This window comes from Vitis vinifera, chromosome 10 (genome assembly GCF_030704535.1).
Source record: "Vitis vinifera cultivar Pinot Noir 40024 chromosome 10, ASM3070453v1".
NCBI lineage: Eukaryota > Viridiplantae > Streptophyta > Magnoliopsida > Vitales > Vitaceae > Vitis > Vitis vinifera.
The window spans coordinates 25,655,938-25,679,408 of NC_081814.1; the positions used below are offsets into that span (position 1 = coordinate 25,655,938).

The 23,471-nt window shown below is 32.3% G+C and overlaps 1 protein-coding gene across 1 annotated transcript; it reads right to left on the reverse strand.

Moving 5' to 3' along the window:
• Positions 1-6,485: 6,485 nt before the first annotated feature.
• On the reverse strand, positions 6,486-10,371 carry LOC100247995 (probable disease resistance protein At5g66900). Its single transcript, XM_002276711.5, has 5 exons — positions 9,579-10,371; positions 8,507-8,943; positions 8,060-8,415; positions 7,685-7,896; positions 6,486-7,596 (listed from the first exon to the last, which is right to left on the reverse strand). The coding sequence occupies exons 1-5, from the start codon at positions 10,180-10,182 to the stop codon at positions 6,776-6,778; spliced, it is 2,430 nt and encodes an 809-aa protein (XP_002276747.1). The 5' UTR covers positions 10,183-10,371; the 3' UTR covers positions 6,486-6,775.
• Positions 10,372-23,471: the final 13,100 nt, after the last annotated feature.

A 23,471-nucleotide genomic window follows, 5' to 3' on the forward strand; every position in this document is an offset into this window, starting at 1 on the left:
TAGACAACTTAGAATATCTTTCATTGGTTAGGCATTCTAGACATCTTAGGATATTTATTTATCTATTTATTCATTCCACCATCTTTTTTTGCTTTTAGCGTTTAGAGTTGTTATGCATACTCATTCAGGTATTTAGAGTCACCATCTTCCCTCATTTTGATGTTCAGAGTCATTTTTCCTCAGCCTTATCATTCAGAGTCATAGCTCTTGACATTCATATTCACTAGCATTACACATCTTGTCTTCACGATTTTGCATTCGTCCTCATTTTCCTCACCTCGTTACCTTGTACTTATCATTTCTTCACCATGTTCTTCTATACTTCCCCCTTCCACTGCACATGACCTAGTCTTTTGAGTTCACGACACATATTTTGGTCATATTATTGGGCATCCTACGCTTAGTTTTCTCATGTGTACACATATAGTCGTTCCTTTTGGACACATTCTTTCCTGTACTCCAAGGTGGTTCGACCGTTACTCATCTTTGACATTGATCTTCGAGTCGCTTTTGGAGACGTCTTAGAGGGAGTCTGGGTCCTTAGTGTAGCTGTAGAGGCACTTTGAGAGATGTTTTCCTCTTAGGATTTGAGCCATTTTGTTCATCTGCTGGCCTAAGTGAGTTCGTGTTTTACTAGTGTCCCTTTGGGAGTCTCATTTGTTCTTCAGTAGAGTTCACTTCATTCCACTCACTATTCACACTTTCTTTTCACTCTAAGTGTTCATATTCCTTACACTCGTGAACCCTACCGAAGAGAGGCATATTTGTAAACCCTTTTTTAAAACAAAGGTTTTTTTTCTTTTTATTTTTTACCACGCGGGAGGAGTTGGAGAGTTAAACGTTTCATTTGAAGTGGGGGACTGTTTCCAGGAGCAAGCTGCATGGACGTGTGGGAAAGACGTGACTTGCCATAGTGGTGGTTGAAAGTGGTGACATCTCCCTTGAACAAGGAGCAGTGGAGTGGGTAGCAGCTTACGGGGGAAGGAAGAAACAATGGAATGGGTGGAAGCTTGGAAGGCAAGAAAGAAGTAGGATAGAAGAAAAAAAGAAGCTAAAAAAATAGAGGAGATATGACGCTTTTTTGGGAGAAGAAGAGAAACTGGAAAAAAGAAAGAAAAAAAGGGGGTCTGAAGGATTGATGGGAGAGAGACGTGTGAGAGAGGCTTTTTAAGCAGGTGAGGGTAAGAGCTGGGAGAAGAGAAAAGATTGGAAAGGGAAAAGGATTCTAGAAAAAGCGAAAACAAAGCTTGGAGGAGCACTTTCAGGTTGACGATGTTCTTGAGTTAAAGCTGAAAGGGCGACTTCAAGTTGACATGGATAAGGGGACTTGTCGCCATGAGAGAAGTGAAGAAGGAGATTCACTCATTCCTTTCCACCCACCCCAACACGCGTCTTTCTCCATTCTCCTTTCCAAATTCTCAACTTTCCTAAAATAGCTGCTTCCTCAGCCTCCTCAACTCCTCGCCAATTCTTCCAACTTTTTGTTATTTTTGCCTCTCAATTTAAGCTCTGATATGCCCCACCATTTTCTTTGGTTCTTCCTCTTTGGTAAAGACCCTATTTTCTTCTTTATTATTATTTTTTTTTTTTCATTTGATTTTGAAGCCCTGATTTCAATAATCCAATTTCTTTAATTTTCATAATAATTTCATGGGTTTTATGCTTATTAATTCATTTCTATGGTTTGTTTATGAGCAGTTGGTTCATACATGAATCTCTTGGCTTGAACGTTACTTGGTTTTTTTGTTTTTTTATTTTTTTTCTTGTACAATTTTAATTAATTCTTAGTTTCAAAACGATGGGTGTGCACCAATCGGAATTTCGTTTCAGTATAATCATGGGTTGACACTCGTTGATGAATTTCTTGGGTTTAAGGTTTTAATATTTGTTTAAAGCTTCATATTCTTTAATTTTTTAGTGAAAACAATGTCGTCTGTGGCTATTGTACTTGCCTCAATTAACAGTAAGGCAATATTTTCTCACAACCATTTTCACACCCAACCCAGATTATTTTCAAGCGAATCAATTCTGATTTATCTAGCGTTTTCGGGTTCAAATATTCCAATGCGTGTAATGGGATCTATTTCAATTGAGGCTGTGAAACTTAGAGTCTAAAATTGTAGAGGGTTTGTTGTGAAGAAATAGAAATTGGTTTGTGGGGACAAAGAATTGGCAAGGAACAATTCTCTTGTCCGGGACTATGGGGTTTCAGATGGGAATGTTTTTCATTTGGTTCTCAAGCTCTCTGAATTGCAAATCATCAATGTTAGGACTGCATATGGAGAAGAGTTTACTTTCCATGTTGAGAGGTCCAAGGATGTGGGGTATGTTAAGCAGCAGGTTGCTAAGAAGGGGAAAGGTTTGGTCAATGTTGAAGATCAAGAAATTGTGTGTGATGGCAAGTGGGTTGATGGAAAATGGATTTGTTGTTGTTGTATTTGAGATAACAAATAGAGTTGAGAATAAGGATGAACACGTGGAGAAATGAAATTTGGGATGAGGGTCCCGTAAGCTTAATTTAAATTTGATATTGCATGTAAAATATACGTTGAAGTGGCTGGCCAAGCATGGCCACCTTCCAAATACGACTCCTCAGGCCACGTGTCACCCTCCTAATTCATTTTTTTTATGTTAAAATAAAAATTGATCTTTTAAAAAAATTTGATCTTTTAAAAATTCCATTCTCAAATAATTTTTCGAAATTCAAATTTTAAATTTTAATTTTCAAAACTTCTGTTTTCAAATAATTTTTCAAAATTCCAATTCTTAAATTTAATTTTCAAATTTTCATTTTCAAATAATTTTCCGAAACTTCAATTCTTAAATTTAATTTTCAAAACTCTAATTCTCAAATAATTTTCAAAATTCCAATTTCTTTCAAATTTAATTTCCAAAATTCCAATTCTTAAAACTAATTTTCAAAACTCCAATTCTCAATTAATTTTCAAAACTCCAATTTCTCTCAAATTTAATTTCCAAAACTCCAATTCCTAAATTTAATTTTCAAAACTCCAATTCTCAAATAATTTTCAAAATTCCAATTCCTTCCAAATTTAATTTCCAAAATTTTAATTCTTAAATTTAATTTTCAAAACTCCAATTCTCAAATAATTTTCAAAATTCAAATTTCTTTCAAATTTAATTTCCAAAATTCCAATTCTTAAATTTAATTTTCAAAACTCCAATTCTCAAATAATTTTCAAAACTCCAATTCTCAAATAATTTTCAAAATTCCAATTTCTTTCAAATTTAATTCCCAAAATTCCAATTCTTAAATTTAATTTTAAAAACTCCAAGTCTCAAATAATTTTCAAAATGCTAATTTCTTTCAAATTTAATATCCAAAATTCCCATTCTTAAATTTAATTTTCAAAACTCCAATTCTCAAAACTATTTTCAAAACTCCAATTCTCAAATAATTTTCAAAATTTCAATTTCTTTCAAATTTAATTTCCAAACTCTATTTCTTAAAGTTAATTTTCAAAACTTCAATTCTCAAAACTATTTTCAAAACTCTAATTCTCAAATAATTTTCAAAATTCCAATTTCTTTCAAATTTAATTTCTAAAATTCCCATTCTTAAATTTAATTTTCAATATTCCAATTTTCAAATAATTTTTGAGACTTCAATTTCCAAATAAATTTCAAAACTCTAGTTTACTTTCAAATAGTTTTAATTCCACTCCAGTTTTCAAATATTTTTTTAATTCTACAACTTTTCATCCTTTATTAGGGTTTTAGGTCACCAAAAATCCTTATTTTAATAAGCTTGTTGCCATTCTCATTTTGGTATGCACTTGTACAAATTTTCTTCGATTTTCAAATAATTTGTTGTTTCTCTTGATTTTAAATAAGCAAGAATGATTTTCAAGATTCTAAAACAATGGAATTTATGGGATTAGTTTATGCAAAATCAATTGGGTTTTGGTGGGGGCCCTACATATGAGTTTTCTCTTCTGATTGTCAACTGGTATACTTAATGAATATCGCTTGATCTTTCTCTTTGATATGCATGTGATAATTTTATACTTGAACTAACCTTTTTTCATGATAGCGCTTTATTACCTGCTGCTAAGGTACACTCTCACTCTCATTTTGTTTATTTATTCGTTATTATGGTTTGCTTTTGATCCATGATCATTTTGGTATCCATTGATCTCCTAGTTAATTGTCACGTTTGTTTCACCTTATTTAGTAAAAACCCGTTTTTAGGGGCTAAGAGGGATGCTATGGTCTTTACCGTACCTTTCAAATAGGCAATCTGACCCCCGAACATAGACTTAGTTTTTCACAAACATGTTTTTCTTTCAGATATCACTTAAGGTTTTTCTTTTTTATTTTGTTTTTCCCTTTAAAAATAAAACAAAAATAAGTGGCGACTCCAAGTCTTTTTCTAAAAATCACATTTTCACCAAACCAATAAAAAAACGAGTTTTGTCATCGAGTGGGAACGCATTGAGCGAAATGCAAGGTCCATAAACGATTTTTTTAATAAAAAATCTATAAATTGATTTTTAAATAAATGGTCCTAGAACCCTTTTTAAAATAAAAAAAAAACAATTTTAAAATGTTTTTCTATTAAATAAAGAGTCTAGATTTTTTTTATTAAATAAGAGGAACTAGAAACCTTTTTTTTATTATTATTAAGTAAACCATCCTAAAATCAGTTTTGAAAAATAAGAGGATTCATAAATCTTTTTTTATTATTAAATAATCAGTTTGGATTTTTTTTCAATAAATAAAAGGTTTAGAAATCATTTTTATTAAATAAAACAGTCTGAAAATCATGTTTAAAAAAAATATTTAAAAAATCCAAAAAAAAAAATTTTAATAAAAATGAAAGAAGTCCATAATTTTATTTTTATTTTATTTAAAAAAACAATCTGGAAAATATTTTTAAAAAAGAGTCCAAAATGTTTTAAAATAAAAGTATATTTATTTCTAAATAATAGTCCTAATTTTATTTTATTTTTACCTGTCCTAATTATAATTTTTAATAAACCAACCAAAAATGCCTTTTTTAAGAAAAAATATTAAAAATTTTGGAGTATTTTAAATAAAAAAAAATTGCAAAATCTTGATTTTTGTAAAAAAAAAGAAAAAAAAGAAAAAAAAATCTTTGAAGATAAAATTACAAAAACCCTTTTAATTGAAGAGGTAATAAAATCCCTTCTGCATTTTTTTTTCTTTAAATTTTTCTCTAAAAATAATAATAACCTCTTCTAATAAATTTGATTTTCTTTGAAAATTATTGAATAAAGTTTAAAACTCTTTTTAATAAAATTGAAGAACCTATTCTTAAAATAAAGTTAAACTCATTTTGAAAATATGCTTTTAATGAAATTAAATAAGACTCCCTTTCCATAAATAGATTGGAATTGGAAATAATTTTATAAATAGAGTTTATAAAATAAATGTTTTCTTTAATAAGAATGGGATGAAAATCTTTATATATATATATATAAATTAAAATTGCAGAAATTATTTTTCTAATAAATTAAATAACTAAAAGAAGTGAGACTCCAATTTTTCAAAAATTAGTTTTTCATTGAGTGGGAGAATATATGTAAAAAAAATATAGATCCACAAAATTATTTTAATACAACTAAAGTGATGTTTGATTTTTTTTAAAAAAATTTAATATTGAATGCAATTTACTGTCAAATTTTAGATAATTTATTTTTCACTTATTTCTTATTTTGAAAATCTTTTGGATGAATAGAAAAAACTTAAATATTTAACTTTAATTTAAATAGTTAAAAATAATTTTTTAAAACAATCAAAATATAATCTCAACATGAACCTCACCTTATTAATATTTAATATTTAATAAAAATACAAATAATGAAATAAGTTTAACCTTCAAATTACAAAAGAGTTACATGAATGGACATAATTATGACATGATTATTCCTAACCCAAAGTCACTAAGATTTGAGTCAACAACACATGAGATTCCAAGTCAACGATTTACTTTCCCCCTCTTCCTTCCTATCGTGTTTTGGTCGGTGGCTAATCTGCAGACGCGTTTTCTTCATGGAAAATTTAGGAAGATTTTGATTTCCTCTCCATTGACTTTGGTATACTTGAGAAGCTAACAATTGTTTGTCCAACAAACGCTGACGTTGACCGTTAATAACTGGTTGACCCTTTTCCACCCACTCCACTTGACAAATTTAATTTTTGATATTTAGGTTTTATTATTTAATTTTTACTTTTAAGTATTAAATTGCTACTAAAAATTATTAGTTTATTCTTCTACTAATATTACTGGGCATTATTTGTTAATCTCCAAGGTATAATAACCCCAAATGTAAAACAAATTTGATGTGTTTTTAATATTTAAAATATATATATATTCTAAGCAAATAATTAGAAATATATAAAACATTTTTTAATATTTATATTATATACATCACTTTCACTAAAAATTTTTTTTTTTTTTAAACCTATTAATTATTTTTAAGAGTTGTTATCAAAAACTATTTGTGAAAATATTCCCAAAGGAGTTGAACCATTAAATGCTCAAAAAGATCAAACAGAATCTCTTTTGGTTTCTACAAAGTAGTTACACAAATGTGCACTCAAAGAGACCTGATGTACAACATTGCTTCCCTTATTTGTCCACACCACTTTGTACCAGAAAAAGAAAATAAATAAAAAACTGCTTCACTGTCTTGAAGGGCACATGGCTTTTTTAACCGGAAAACAAATTGGCAATATCAGAGGCATTTCAGCATTCCTGTGAAGAGAAGTTTGCTCAGGAACCAGAATTTCAACGAAGCCAATCTAAGTCAACTGTGTCGTCAATCTTCAAATTGGTGAAATGGTGCTCTTCCCACAGCTCGGCTGTCTCTGTGTCACAGATTACTTTCTCCAACTGCTTCAGATCCATGATTGATGGTGGCAGCTCTCTCAAACCTGAGCACCTTCTCATGTAGAGCTTTCTCAAGCTACACAACTTACCCATTTGTTTTGGCAGTTTCGTCATCCGAAGACAACCAGTAATATCAAGAACAGTCAACTTGTGGAGGCCTCCGATTGAGTCTGGCAAGCCCAATAGTTTTGTGCAAGCATGAAGCCTCAGCACCTCCAGATTTCCCAGCCTCCCCATCCCTTCTGGCAGTGTAGATGGCTTATGGCAGTTGGAGATGCTGAGCTTCCTTAGCTGTACTAAATCACAGAGCCACTCAGGTAACCCCACCAAGTCATTGCAGGAATCAATATTTATTTCCTTAAGATTAGGCAACATAACAGGCATCTGGATGGCACTACTGTTAAAAGCCTGATTGATCTTACACATAACCAAGGTTATTTTCTCCAAATTCTTTAACTCTACCATGGTGTTGCAGAGGGCTGGGATTGAAACCCGCTCTAACCTGATTCTCTTTAGACTGGATAAAGAACCGAGGACTGAAAAATTAGTCAGCTCAGGAATGGAGAAACCATAATTTGTTAATACCAAGACCTTCAACTTATCCATTCGCTTCATGAACTCTGGTAGTGTGTAGTTGTTTTCCCTTGTCTGAAAGTTGAGTATCAGGACCTCCACTTCAGGCACTTGCATGTCGCACCAGCTTGAGGAGAACATTTCGTCTACACAAGTACCCTACAACATGTGAGGGGATGGGGAGAAAAAAAAGAATATATAGCAAATTGGTAGGTGCATTCTAAGAGAGCAAACCTGTGGAGATAGACAGAAGGCGAGCCCTGATGCAGGGTTGTTTTTCTTCTGTCCACCAATCAGGGAGCTCGTTTCCACTGAAATCCAAGATTAGTCTTTTCCTCTCTTCCATGGGCTCCTGGCTGCTCTGACGAATGGCCAGTTCTCTCAGAAGATCATGTTGCAAGACAAAGGCGTCGTCATAGCAGCCTTCAACCTCTGTTGCGCCTTTCCTGAGGAACGGGCAGAAATTGATTGCTCAGGGAAAGGTTGTGACAGAATTTGTGACTAAATATTATAGAATCAGTGTAGGATATGAATAGTAAAAATTGCAGTGAATAGTGAACAAACCAATATATAAGAAGACAAATGAGAAAAAGGTAGTCACCCCCATACCTTGTGACTACCAGATTAAGCAGACTCTGTAAGGAGAGTTCAATAAGTCTGGAAATAGCATGCACGCCATTTTTATCGGGTTTGTACAATTCTGCCCACATATCTATAAGAGCCGTGACAGGTATTTTTTTATCCTCAGGAAATGAGCCCAGGTCCATAAAGCACTCCTTCAGCTTATCCTTCAAGGAAGCTAAGCTACTTTGGAGGCAATCAAGAAGACCTGCCCCAGATTCCAAAATGGATTGACCTTCCGACCATTCCAGCAGTCTGCTTTTCCAGATCTCTACAGGTAGCCCACAGAGTGATCGGGCTACAACTTGGAGGGCCAGAGGGAATCCACCGCATCTTTTCACAATCTGCAAATCCAACTCCACCAAATAAATCAGTTATACCTTGAAAGTAAAAGAAGTAGTTTTATAACCTTCACTCAAATGATTGAGAAATCACCTCCTTCACAAGATCTTCATCAAAATCTTCATCCAGCGTGAAATCCCCATCTGTGGGGAATGCTAAGTGCCGAAAAAGTTTCATGGCTTCTTCACCATGCAACAAGTTCAGTTTGTAGGCAGAGCCAAAGCCTGGAAATTTGTATCTTGATGTAACCAGAATCCTGAATTCCGGTATTTCAAACTTTTTAAACTCCTGAAGAGGGAATTCAGGTTCAACCCTAATATCAGGGCTACCCCAAACATCATCGAGGACCAACAGTACAGGAGCTTTTTCTGCTTGTTCTGTCAGCAGTCGTTTCAACTCTTTGATCGCATGTTGATCAGTTTGAAACTCTGGCACCGGGCGATGATTATGTTCAAATAGTTCCCGTACCATGAGTTTGATGTTGGGCGCCTTAGATACGGTGACAAAGAAGATGTTGTCCTTAAATTTTCCTGTTCAAAACAACATGTAAGAATGGAGCCAATCGAAGATTATTTGGAGATTCGCGATATGGCATACAGAAGTAGCAAAATTAAACAAAGTAATCAGTTCTATGTAATTTTTCATGAGACATCCTCGGCCTAAAAATGAATTTTGCTTGATAATTTCATATCAGTACCCCAACTTGGTTTGTTTATACCACCTTATGGATAGCTCATTAACCTTACGTTTTGGTTCCCAAAGAAGTTTGAGGGAAAGAAAATGGAGAAAATGAGAAAGACAAAAGAAAATTAATAAAATTGTTTTCTTGGCAAAACGTCTCGACTCTCTCCATGAAGAGAGATTTTAGTTAGAAAAAACCTCAAATTTATTTCAAATAAATCGATCTTCAAGATAGTTTTCTAAATTAAAATTGTCTCTTCAAGATATAATTTTGGTTACTAGAAAATAATTTTTTTAAATTAAATTTTCTTAAACTAGATGGAAAACAAGATATTTTACCAATTATTTTTTTAAGCTGTGATAAGTATCAAAAATCCAAAAAATGAGACTATGGTTGGACGGGTAAGGAAAAAAGTACCATTTCCTACTGGAGGAGGATCCTCCCCCAAATTAGGGACACAGAAAAAAAGACACAATTGGATACCTTTAACATCCGCGTCTTGGCAAAGTTTTTGAACGAGTGTGGTCTTCCCACATCCTCCAGGAGCCGACACCACAACCACAGATTCTTTGACCAGCAGCTCTTTCACTTGTCTCAGGGGCACATCCAGTCCCACCGTAAAATCAGGGGGTTCAGGGGCATAGCAATCTCCCGAACCCAAATATCCAATTTGACCAGACACCTCACCAGTTCCATATTTCAATTGAGATTGAAGAAGGGCCAAAATCTCCCTGATGGTATTAAATTGTTCCAGAGGCATACGGAACTTGAAGAGGAAAATAAGCGACTGGTAAAAGGCAGTAATCTTACCTTTGTATTTCCATTTATTGATCGACCAATGGGCCCTATAGTATTTTTGAATAAGCTTATCGCCTTCTTCATACAGTTGTATTAGCTGCTTCTCGCTCTCCTGCTTTGGATGATCCCTCTTTCTGATCTCATGAACGATCGGCTCTATGAGTTTCAGAATGGATCTGACTTGTTTTAAGATCTCATCGAACGAAGCTGCCTTCTTTCCTACATCGAAAATGGGTTTTATCAATTCTCCAATGACTTTTTCCAGAACGGCTTCTCCAAGAAATTCCATATCGAGAATTCGACTCAGCAGAAATGGAGTTTTAGCTCTCCTAAAAACAAGACACCCTCAACCAGAAAGATTCAAAATCAAAATTTTCTTTCCTTTTCCTGGGTTTGCTGGGCACGCAAACAGATCTGGAGATGGTCAGTTATTTATTCTCAGCTGTAACTAAAGGCACCGGTTTTAAGACGCAGAGGAAGCTTCTACTTACATTCGTCGTCGTCAAAGACTTAAAGACCAAGGAATGCGACTCCGGCAGAGGAAGCTTCTACCTACATTCGTAGTCGGAGACTGAAAGTCAATCCAATTCCAGTATTTAAACAATATTTATTCATGCCAAAGATTCCTGGACGATGCAGTTATTACAAAGACGATACGTTTATTCGGTTTAATAAACATACAACTCTTTAATTGACACGATGATGTCAACACGATTACACCTAATTCATAGTGAGCAAGTTTGAGAGTAATTTTAGAAAATGCTTCTAATATTTTTTTTAAACTTAAAAATTTTTATCATTTAAGTGTTAAAAATATAAAAAATATTTTATAAAATTACTATCAAACACACTCTTAAACTTACTCAAATTATATTTATAATAGCCATTAAATTAGACAGTTATTTCTAAAGATGTTAACTTAATGTTAATTGTTTCTTCAAAAAGTAGATAAAAAAAAAAAAAAAAATCATGTGAGAAGCATTAGCTAAATTAAATACGCCCAAATATTCCATACTAAGCTATCCACTACATGCAATACTTGTGCGATGCAATAAAATTTAACATTAATTATTAGTATTCTAGTAACGGTAAAATAATATAAATATCAAATTAAAAGTATATTTAGTTATGAAGTTAACATCTCATGGTCTTTTCCATAATTTTTTTTCAATATTCTTTCCTTATCTAGAAATAATTAAATTATTTATTAATTTACATATACTTTAATTAAAAATATATGATCTATACAATGAGAATGAAAAATGATTTATCATAAGTAATTCACACTAAAAGATAAATAATTAATTTAAAATTCATTGTTTGATAGATAAGTACAAATTGTTGATGTATTAAGTTTAGATAGCAATTTTGTTAATTTCTTATTAATTTGGATGTAATATAATTTCTTGGGTCTTATACATGTGAATATATATATATATATAAGACAAGAGTTAGTTCATAACATCAAAGTCTAAATAAGAAGGCTAGGAAGGATATTAACAGCTAGTCTTTGGCCATTGCTTGAACTAAGTCAAGCTTGGGTTAAGTAAAACCACCCCATTGCACACTTTTTATTTTATTTTATTTTTGGACTTTTTACTAAAAACAACTTGCTTTCAAATTTGAGTTCATTTGTTTTTTCACTTTTTGTTAACTTATTACTTATTTCTTAAATTTTTTTATTGAATAGAAAATACAAAAATATTTTACTTTTTTTTAATACTAAAAGAAACTAATTGGTTTTTTTTAATTACTTCTTAGTACTTAATAGAAATATAATATTAAAAAAAACTTAATACTTAATATTATTAAACAATATTTAGTTTTAATTTCTATTTAGAATTAATTAAAACAAACAAACAACACCTGAGTTAGAATTGCATATTTTTGTTTGAACAGTAAAACATTTATCTATGAGTCTTAATTGACTCCATACTTTACATGTACATATTTAATATTTGATTTATAGATTACTTTAGACTAATTTTTATTTCGTTTGCAATTAAGTGGTCAGATTTTTTATTTCAAATTATTTTTAAAAATGAAATATTTATTAAAGAATTTAAAACACTAAGCTTCACTTGATTTAGAATCTATTTACTTAATGAGAAAATTTAGAAAGTATAGTTGTGTGCATAGAAAAAATAGTAAATAAGGTGAATTAAGATACAGGAGATTTATAAAATAGGCATAATTAAGAAAAAAATAAACTATTGTTCTCCATTTCACTCTTTTTTTTAAATTGTTTTTAAAGAGCAACTTAGAATGGGCCCATAAATATTTAAAAACATTTTTTTTTCTTTTTTTGCTATAAAAAACAAACACTATTTTAAATCACGTTGCTAAATAGGCTTTTAGTTATTTTTGTATAAAATATAAAAACTCTTAAGAACTTTTATTAAAAAGTAATAGCTTTTAAAAACTGTTTTAAAAAATTGGAGATTTGAAAATTTTCAATGCCTCAAATTTTAAATTAATTTTTAAGTACATAAAGTAAACGAATCCTTTTTATGTAGGAGTTTTTATTTTTTATATAAAATTTATTACTATTCTCTATTTTTAAAAATAAAAAAATAAAAATGTTTCTAAATTAGATCTAAGAAAAATATTTTTTAATTTTTTATACAAGGAAAATATAGTAAGGAAATCATTTTTACTTATAATTTTTAATATTTAAATCATTTTCTTATGTTTGGACATTGTGGAAAATGTTGAATAAAAATATTAAAGAAAAGATGAGTAAAAATGTTAAAAGATTTTTCTTTTCATTTTTTTTTAAATAAAGGTGAGAAAATGTGAAAAAAAAAAAGAGCACCAACATGGAGGGAGGTGAATAGGTGTTATTGACCAATTTAAAAGGTCTCCTAACACAAGTTATCTAACCTTAAAGTTTTTTTTACAATTTTTCCTTTTATTTACAAACACTTTCAAATACAAAGTAAGCATCACATTCAACTATAAATGCAACAACACTCCCCAACAAGATTAAAATGTTAGCCACAAGCACATGTTCCAACACTCTCTAACACAATTCCTTAAATCAATTTCTAATTAAAACCAATAGTATAATATCTCAAATATACCAATGAACAATATTCACAAAAGCATTCAATACCCAAAGGCAACTCATATCTATTTCATCTCAACATTCAACCAAGTATTATATACTCAAATTATCAAAGATAGCTAGAAACTGAAAATGAAATGAAGAGGGGCATGAGAGACAATGAGACAACACTAAAATTAATGTGGAAAACCTCCAAGGAGGTCAAAAACCATGGGCCTACAACCAATAAAAAATTCTACTATGAGAATCAATCATGGTGTACAAGGATGGTATAACTCAAGATCTCTAATCCCTCACAGACTACTTGATAAGCACCTTCTCACCTCACCATCACGCCCTCATCTTTAGGAACATGTTTGGAGTCCTTCGCAAGCTTGATCTCGACATTCTCCTTGAAACTCCATCAAGAAGAAAATGGGTTCTCACCCAAATCCAAATGATTGAGAGATGAATGTTCAATGAACTCAACCTATTTTTCTTTTCAAAAAATTCATTAAAAGATTGGCTTGAAGACTTGTATGAAATTTTCTTGGAAAGAAAACAACCTCAAAAAGGAAAGAGAACCAAAAGCCCAAGGCACGATAGTTGCTCTTTGTTTTTCATAAGTAGGAAATTTTATTTTTAAAGGGGGATGAAACCCTTAATCCAATGGTCAGAAACACTTTTAACAAAAACTATTTTTCCCATGCTTCCCTAACTCTTTTAAAATGATTCAAGACAATCAACATTTTGAAAATAAGGTTTATTCAAATTCATTCAACACAAACTCAACTACTTACCTTGGTCTTTTAGCAAATCCAATGTCTTGATCTTCATTTGGTAAGTAGTCTGATAATGGATTTAGAGAACCATAGCTAGTAGACACTTAAGTATTTTGTCTGGAATTGTCAACCTAGTTACAACACTCACAATCTCCCTCTTTGAAAATTCTGGGACAAAACCCTATACAACACGAATGAGCACAAGCAAGTAAGCCTTACCCAACTCTCATACAAAGCCACTCACTTACTCAAAACCACACCTTAGGTACTACAAAACCTACAATTAAATCTCTAGAAAACCATTATTAGCACTTGTAAGAAACAATTAAATGTACACAATATTTCCAAATATCTCCAGAAATTTCAAATGAATTCTCACAAGAATACCCACATTTAGACATAGAACTATTGTTAGCATCTTAGATCTAAGCAATTGAAGCAATACCAAATTTAAAAAAAAAAAAAAAATCTTTTAGGGTTAAAGTACTAACCTTTAGGTTTGGATGTTCCCAAACCTTAAATTCCAAATGTTGAAGACAACCTTGAAGTTGTTGGAAGTCTCATAAACCCACAATCTTCCACCCAACGACTCAACCTTGTTCTTGGCACACTTCTAGTGGGGAAGAAAGGAGGGTGGAGGTTATGGCTCTCTTTTTCTCTAGATGGTGGAAGACAAAAATGATGGAAACCCTATTCCCAATGGGGTATTTATAGGATTCCTAACTGCGCCTAAGTGATTTGAGCCCACATGGGCTTGGGTCATTTAATCCAGCCCAAAATGGGTCCTAATTGATTAATAAACCCAATAAAGCCAACTAATTAATTAATTAACCCAATCTAAAGACCTTGTTCACTTACCCTTATGCAACCTAACATATTTACCAAAACACCCTTATGCACAAAAGCGAACCTAGAGTCAATTCGACCATAATAATATATGCCAACAAGGTATATGAGCTTAGAGCAGGGGCTAATGGGACCCATAGGAGTATTGGCTTCCTCTTAATCTAATTTTAAAGTTGATTCAACATCCCACTACAAAGAATCAACTGATCTTTAGAATCCTATGTAAATAACAACGAGACACTACGTGCTTGGGTCCGTGACCTACTATCCATTGTATTCAGTCTTCTCATGAACTGGTATTTATAGTCTAACAAGTTGAAAACTAGCAACCTTTTAAGACTACCTCTACTATCCTTGAGTTACAGATTCTCCAATTGTGTATTCAATTAACATGTCTTAGCTCTCAAAGAGCTTATGTTTCCTTAAGTTTCACTTAAGGAATTACTATGGTCATAGTTTCCATGAACACACCTCCTTAGGATCACCCAACAGAACTAATTGTCTCCTTCCCATGAAATATCATGGTGTCTCTATTAAGAATACCTATTTCTACCAACTTCCATCAACAGTGACCTAATCCACAGGAAATACATGACCAACTAACGATCTCATCCATAAGTCAAATCCACTACTAACTTTAGCACAAACTCAATATTCTCTCAAGGTTGAAAGACAACACAATGAAACAACTTGGTGAGTTCATAACTACTTGATAGCCTTAGGTCATGACTCACCGTAGGTTTTGTCTAATGTGTAACTATATACACTAGTGCACTCACCATGAGAAACTCATCCTAATAGCCAAGACCAGTCATCCTTCCTATTAGGAGGTCGTGCACTACAACATCTAGTGGGTTGCCTAAACCCATGAATCGACTATGAACAAGTCATCTATTTACAAGGAACCCATGACTTGGATCTTCCATGCAACTCTTAATACACCCAATTCACATACAAAGAAAAAGATGTAGACAAGAATGCTCATAAAGTGTAATGCATGGAATAAGGATAAATAAAATTAAAACTAGAGTATCATTAAATAAATAATAAATTTCAAATTTATTACATCATGTCATGCTTTTAAGGGCTTAATCCTAACAACTATATCCATTCATAATGATCAAATATGTCCAAGGAAAACAAGTATGCATTCAATATCATGTCAAGTATCTAAAGATATACAAAAATAAACTTATCATGATCATCATATCAAATGTCTAGTGTCCAACATCCAATATATCCAACGAAAAATCAATATCCAAGATCTCAAAATAAAAAAATAAAAAAATCCAAGATGTCCAAAACCATCTCCTCCTTTTTATCCCAAAAGAAGACAAAAAGTAGAAAATATCACCTGTAAGCAAGTCATAAAGATGTCTAAAATCCAAAACAAAACATGAACAGTTTAGCAAGTCATAAAGAACAAAGGATTAGGGAAGATGTTGATCGACAAAATCTTTAAGAGCTTGTAGCTAATCCATCTTGCAGAGCATTTGTCCATTAATGAGAGAAAAACTTTTTTCCATGTGTCTGAAGTTGGGAAAGCTGCTCATAAAACAAGATAGACTATGCAACAATTTTCCCATACAATGCATCAAACCTAGCACTTAATTGAGCTGGGATAACTAATCCTACAACTAAAGTTGAATACTTTCACCAATTGTGTCTTTATCTCTAGGACAACACACTCTCTTCCTAGGATAGATGGCACCCTCAATTTGTCCCTTGCTTCGACTCCAAAATGAGGTATTAATGGAACATATCAGTTTGAGAAAAGATGAATTTTTAGGAAATTCCACCCCAACCATTTGGCAAATTTTTGTGATCAAAATGCCATAAGGAATAACCTATTTCTTAGACACAGAAGGATCTCTTCTAAGTATCATTTCATTTATGATGCAAATGGCTAGGTTGATGGGTTCCTAATGAAGGATTTGGGACAAGAGGACGCACCCCCTCCTACAAATATCTACTCGATGAGAGGATGAATAAACTGATATGTCAGAAACGTCGCCAATGCTCATGAAAAGTGAGATATGCTACAATGTGAACTATTGAGCCTAACTAACTTAAAAAATTTCCGCATAAATCAACTGAAACTGTATCCAACAACCCCAAAGTGACTTCCAATTCACTCATAGAGGGTACATCAACCAACGAAAGACCTAATTAACACTTTGGCTACCACATTTGGAGTGATCTTAACAACTATTCTGAAAAGACTTGATTTGAGGTAGGACTCATCCAGGTTATGTTCAAATGTGAACTATTGAGCCTAACTACCTCAAACATCTCCCCATAAATCAATTGAAACTGTATCCAACAACCCCAAAGTGGCTTCCAATTCACTCATACAGGGTGCATCAACCAACGGAATGCCTAACACTTTGGCTACCACCTTTGGAGTGATCTTAACAACTATTCTAAAAAGACTTGATTTGAGGTAGGACTCATCTAGGTTATGTTAAGGACAATAGGAGCTCAAAAAATCCCAATGAAGCCTGCTAAAGGAATCCAATCAAGTTCTGCAAATAATGTTGAAATTGGTATGTCTTTAAATGAGTCCAAATGAAGTTGTCTATCAAGAATAAGAGACCTATGTTGATAAACCTTGGTGTATGAGTCTCTACAAATCTTAACCAAGAGAGCACTAAATAGAATGCCATTAATGGTTGCTTTTGTAGGAGCCCTAGGATATTGGGGGGTTAAATAGGAGGATTAACAGGCATAATCTCATCTCAACCTCCATTTCGAAATCTAGAGCTTGACCATCTAATAGGGACTTTAGTCCCATGATGTTTTAGAGGCATAATTGTAAGTAAAAGATACAAAAACCAAAATAACCAAAACCAAAACAAAATCAAAGATGAAAAATCCCACCAAAAGCATCAATACTATGAGAAAATATCACATAGAAACGACAAAAAAAAAAAAAAAACAAAAGGTGAAAAACCTATAGACAAAGTAGCAAGTGTTATCAAAGTTGAGAATCTTTGTCGGAGAAGACAGTTAAACCAAGAAATTTAGCGAAAAAGTCGCACTGAAGACACGGAGGTAGAAAAACATAGTGGGGTTGAGATTTCCAATACCCATACAGGAACCCTCGTTGAAAAGACTGTCGAAAAGGATTATCGGATGAACATTGGAACTAGAACCCTCATAAAACAATTCCAGTTGAAATCGAAAAAAAAATTGCTTGCTAGAAAAGAACACCAAAATGAACTTAACTAGAGGAAAACCCCAGCGAAAAAAATGCTAGCAGCAAGGGCGAAAGCACAAGCTGACGACAAAGAAAAAGAGACGCTCTCTTCTCTAGAACAAGGAGAAACTAGGGTTATAATGGGAAAATTTTTATTTTTTGGGATTTTAAGTTTTTCAATTTTTTGTTTTATTTTGTTTTTGTTTTTGTTTTTGTTTTTGTTTTTTTTTAAATATATATACAAAATGATGGAATTACACCTCATACACTTACATGAATGAATACACATAGTTGGATACAAAATGGGAATTTTCCCCTAAAAGCCTAGATACATAGATCTTGGTGGATCGATCTATAATTCGTTCATGTGCTCTCGATGAAACAAAATAGCATAGGCTTGAAAAGACTAGATTAATTAAAAATGGCTAATTGTAGGTGAAAAAAAAAAGTGACATTGATCTTGGTAGATTGATCCAAATTTGATCATGAGCTCTTGGTCAAAAGATTGTGCGACCTAAATATAGAGGACTATTAACATAAATGCATCTAAATGACCTAAACCTAAAAATGCATCTAAGTGACCTAAATCTAAGAATGCTTCTAAGTGATCTAACCCTAAAAATGTATCTAAGTGATCTAATCCTAAGAATATAGCTAAGTAATATAAGCTAAGGTGCGACTAAGGTCCCAATTGGGATCCAAAAAAAAACCTTTGATGATGAATCTCCAAAGGTGGCTCAAAAATAGTACAAAATGAGTGACAATGGACCACTAAGGGACTATAGGGCCCCTTTCTCAAGATTCGTGACATAAGACATATGAAGAGAAAGATCACATGAATACAACACCTTATGCCTTTGCAACGGTTACCTTATTTATGTGATGCTATGTTTTAGACCAAATTTTTTTTTTTTTTTTTTTTTGTTATAAGGATGATGAGTAGATATTAGTCCAATCCAATATTAGAGCTTTAGGTGGATGTTATGCATATACTCAAGTACTTTAGGAGAATGAGAGAAGATATGCTTATGTGTCTTTACAATGAGTTGATACGCCTAAGGTACCAAGAATTAGACTTTCAGTTTGATGAGAACTATCACATGTCTGCCTCTATGATATGCATTATCTTATTTTTCAATAAGTCTAATCATTCAAATTTTAAACATTGCAACTTTGATGCATCACAATGCAATTTTTAAATCTATGATATCTTTTGGTTAAATCAAAGGCATTAGAGAATAAGTTGGGTATTTGGGCTTCTAGATTTAAAAATCATCAAAATTGGGGTAGAAACACATAATGAGAGCTTTCACAGTGGCTGAATTAAAAAATTCCTTGAATTTCGAATTCATGAGTGGCAATTTCGAACTCAATTTAATAAAGAAACACATAGAGCAAGCTTTCACAATGACTTAATTCGAAAATTCTCTAAATTTTGAATCATAAGTTGCCATTTGGAACTCAATTTAATGAATTTGAAATTACCATGCCCATTTCGAATTCACTAGGTCCATTTTAAACTCACTTGGTGAATTTCGAATTCATCCTCTACAACCGTTAAAACCGATCCCCCATCATCCATTTCTCTCCAGACTTCTTTCTTTACAAGGCCTTTGATCTTCTAAGAACCTCTAAGGTCATTTTCCATTAATTTGGAGCCTCCAACGATGAATAATTACATCCAAAGGTAAGCCCTAACCCGTAGTTTGAATTTTTTTTGGATATTATTCTCAAATTTGGGTTCTTGAGTTGAAATGCATGCAAATATCTATAGGATTGCAATTATTCACTTCATACATGTTCTTTTGGATTCGTTATATGTTTTCCATGGTTTATTATGATTAATAATTCTATATTTTGTAATTTTTATATTTTCCTAAAAGCCCAGGATATTCAAAAACCATTCATTTATTAGAAAATTTGAGTCAGGGTTTGTAAAACATGACATTGGTGGATGGAATATAAAATTATACTTTGAATTTTGAAAATCCACTAGCCTTAGATGAACCATGGAAAATAATACTCGGGTACATACTTTCATTGGTTAGGCACTTTAGACAACTTAGAATATCTTTCATTGGTTAGGCATTCTAGACATCTTAGGATATTTATTTATCTATTTATTCATTCCTCATTCTATAGCACTTTCATTGTGACTTTCTCTTTAATGCAATACTCTTTAATGCAGCTGACAGTGGGCCTTACTATCAATCAATGATTGCTACCATAACGGAAGTAGGTCTAGGCATCAAGGGTCCCACGACATATCAAATTGGAAATACATATTTGGAAGAGGAGGTGCAAGAGCTTGAGTTACATATAACCAAGGAGGAAAATGTCGCGATATTTCGGCGATATATCGCCGAAATATCGTGTGTCGAAGGGTATCGACACGATTTTTCTTACAGAAATATCGGCCAGACGATTTTTCGGGATAAATCTCGAGAAATCGGCGATTTTGGCGAGAAATCGGCGATTTTCCTCGATATATCGCCAGGTCAACGCGGGGTCAACGGAGTCAACGCGCTACAGTGAAAGTCAAATGTGCTACAGTGTCCCCTCTATAGTGCACCTCCCCAAACAATTTGCTTCCGAGGGGATTTGAACCCCAAACCAAAAGGTTTGGGGTTCAGCCTTCTTGCCATCTGGGCTAACTCACCCTTATGATATAAAGTGCATTAAACATATATATACTTAAAATCCTTATATAAAGAAAATGTTAAATGAATATTTTAAAGAGCAAATTAATTATAATTATTTTATAATTAAAAGAAAATTTTTCTTTTAATTAATTACCAAAAATATAAAAATTATATAATTTTCTTCATAATGTTTTTAATATCATTAATAATTAATTAAATATTAAAAAATTATATATATATATATATATTATAATTTATTTTATATTGTTTAATACAATTGAATTAAATGGATCATATTTTAATATTAATATATATTTTAAAATTAGACATATTGTAATCAAATATCATAATATTATATGTAATTTAATAATAAATGTACATTTATAAAATTCATATTTTTATCGATGCATACAATATTATTATCAAATATGATAAATCATGTTATGTATATATCAAAATTTTCAATAAAATAACTTTAAAATGTCTATTATACTTCTAATTATATTATTATGAGGTTTTCTTTACATTTTCATGAGTTTTTAACAATTTTAAGCACCAATATTTTTTTCAAAAATATCTGCCGATATATCTCCGATATATCCCAATATATCTCCGATATATCCGATATATCCGTAAAATCGAAGTACCGATATATCCGTGATTACCGATATTTTCATCCTTGCATATAACAACATTGAAGGCTAAATGACCTATATATGGGTGCACAATCATGTGTGATGGTTGGAGTTCTAGGACTAGCAAGCCTATCATCAATTTCATGATTTATTGTAATAGAAGTATGACATACTGATCGAAATTCTCTATTGTACCAAAATACTTAGCCTTTTTACGTAGTAACTCTGGTCAAGAAAAACTAGAGAAAGAGTCACTACGACTTTTGTAATATTCCGGGTATTGTTCTCAAGGACTGGCTTATGAAAATTGTCAATACTAGAATAAATGAATTGTTTTTGTTTAAATCCTTAAATGAAAAACAATATGTGAATAATGTGAAACTAAGTAAAAGAAATTAAATTAATAAGAAAAAAATGAATATTGATTTTAAATTCAACTAATTCAAGTTTGGGGTTTTCCACAATCCAACCTAGGGTATAGAAATTAGAGAAAACAAGGGTATTTTAAGTAATATGATCTTAAGGTTTTGGGATCCTTGGCCACTCGCGATCAAGTTGAGTTCTATAACTCAAAATTGCATCTGAAACCTATTTTTCCTTTTTAAAACAGATTCCTAAAACCATCAAATGAATAAGATTGATTATCAATTTAAGATTTGGCTTTTTAACATTTCCTACTCTTATAGCTTTGTTTAGGGGCAAATAATGGTAGGTAAGACGAGGATAACTAATGATCAAGAATTACCAAGAATCACTAGTATCAAGTAATAACCTACCGTATCATTCCCTAAACGAACTCACAAGGATAGGATAAAAAAAATGATAAATTGTCACCCAACCAATAATTAATCTCATTGTTATAATAATTTACCCATTGTCCCTATAGGTTTCCTAGCCCTTAGGTTTTCATGCTTCAAGCCCCAAGTTGGCTCTTAGCCTCTCATGGGGGTGATGTTACATTCACAATCCATAATAGGGTAAAAATCCATAATTTGAATCAAAAGAAACTAAAAACAATATATTCAATAAAGAAGAAAAAGAAAACAAACCAAAGTTCTTGTCTTCTTCCACCTTCAATGTCAAACTCTCCAGAAAAAAAATCCAAGATCCCTAAAACCTAGAATTGAGAGAGTTTATATAATATCCTCAATTACCTAACATGTGACACACTCTCATTGGCCACTTATTACAAAATAATTTCCTAAAATGATTAAAAAATAATAAAATGGTGATTTCTAGTCGTGTGGGGTCCACCTAGGGCGGATGGAGTGCTCTAGATGCAATTCCCAAGGTAGAGGAGGCGGAACATCAAACTGGCAGTGAGTGAATTCGAAATTGGTGTCATTTCGAATTCATGAGTTGAATTTCGAAATCATTTTGAAATGACCCTCCAGCTTGGTGCAGTTGTCTTCAAATAGCCATAACTTCTTCGTTTCAGCTCTGATTTGCACACCGTTTAAAGCGTTAGACTTCTGACTTCCCGATCTTCGAAACGATATAAATTATGTATATAATAGGCTCCAGAAAGTGCTCTAAATTTTTCCTCAAAGTCAGAGTATATAATGTCATCAGATTTTTGAGTTCTAAATTTCCATGCAGCTGAATCTTGCTTCATGCCTCATTTCCCATGCTTTCTTGCCTTCTTTATTACTCCATAATGGTCATTTCTCATCTTTCAAACTCATGATATCCTTGTCTTGCCTTTTCTTACGTTCCATGAGTCTTGACTCACTTATTTCCTCATTTAGCCCTTTCTTGATATTTCAAAATCTAAAGTCATTCAATTTGCACCATTTTCTTCCCTTGAACCTGAGATAAGTCTCCAAAGTACAAATTAAACTCATGGCTAGGGCCTTAGCATTGATTTAGGTCAAGTTGGGTGATTTGAATGTCCTTTGGTGCATAAATCATATCGAATATGTGCCATTAGAGCACATATTTTGGCTCCAATCACATACCATTCTTCAGTTGACACTACCAACATACCTAAGACAACAAACTACATCTTTTCCCTTATGGATAAAGTTGTAGAGGAGGTTGGGGAGGAAAATATTGTTCAAGTAGTCACTAATAATGAGGCAAGTTTTAAAGCAGTCGGTATGTTGTTGATGGAGAAGCGGAAGCATTTGTTTTGGTCTCCTTGTGTAGCCCACTGTATTGATTTAATGCTTGAAGATATTGCAAGCATGAAGCAGATTAAGGAGACATTAGATTAAGCTAAGATGATCACAAAATTTATTTATAATAGCTTGAAAGTAGTGAATTTGATTAAAGTGTTCAATAAGGATAGAGATCTATTAAGGCCAGAAACAACCTGTTTTGCCACTAAATTCATTTCACTTGAGATTCTTGTATGTTATGAGGTTGATTTGAAGAGAATGTGCACAAAAAATGAGTGGCGTGAATTCAATAAAGATAGGAGCAGAAA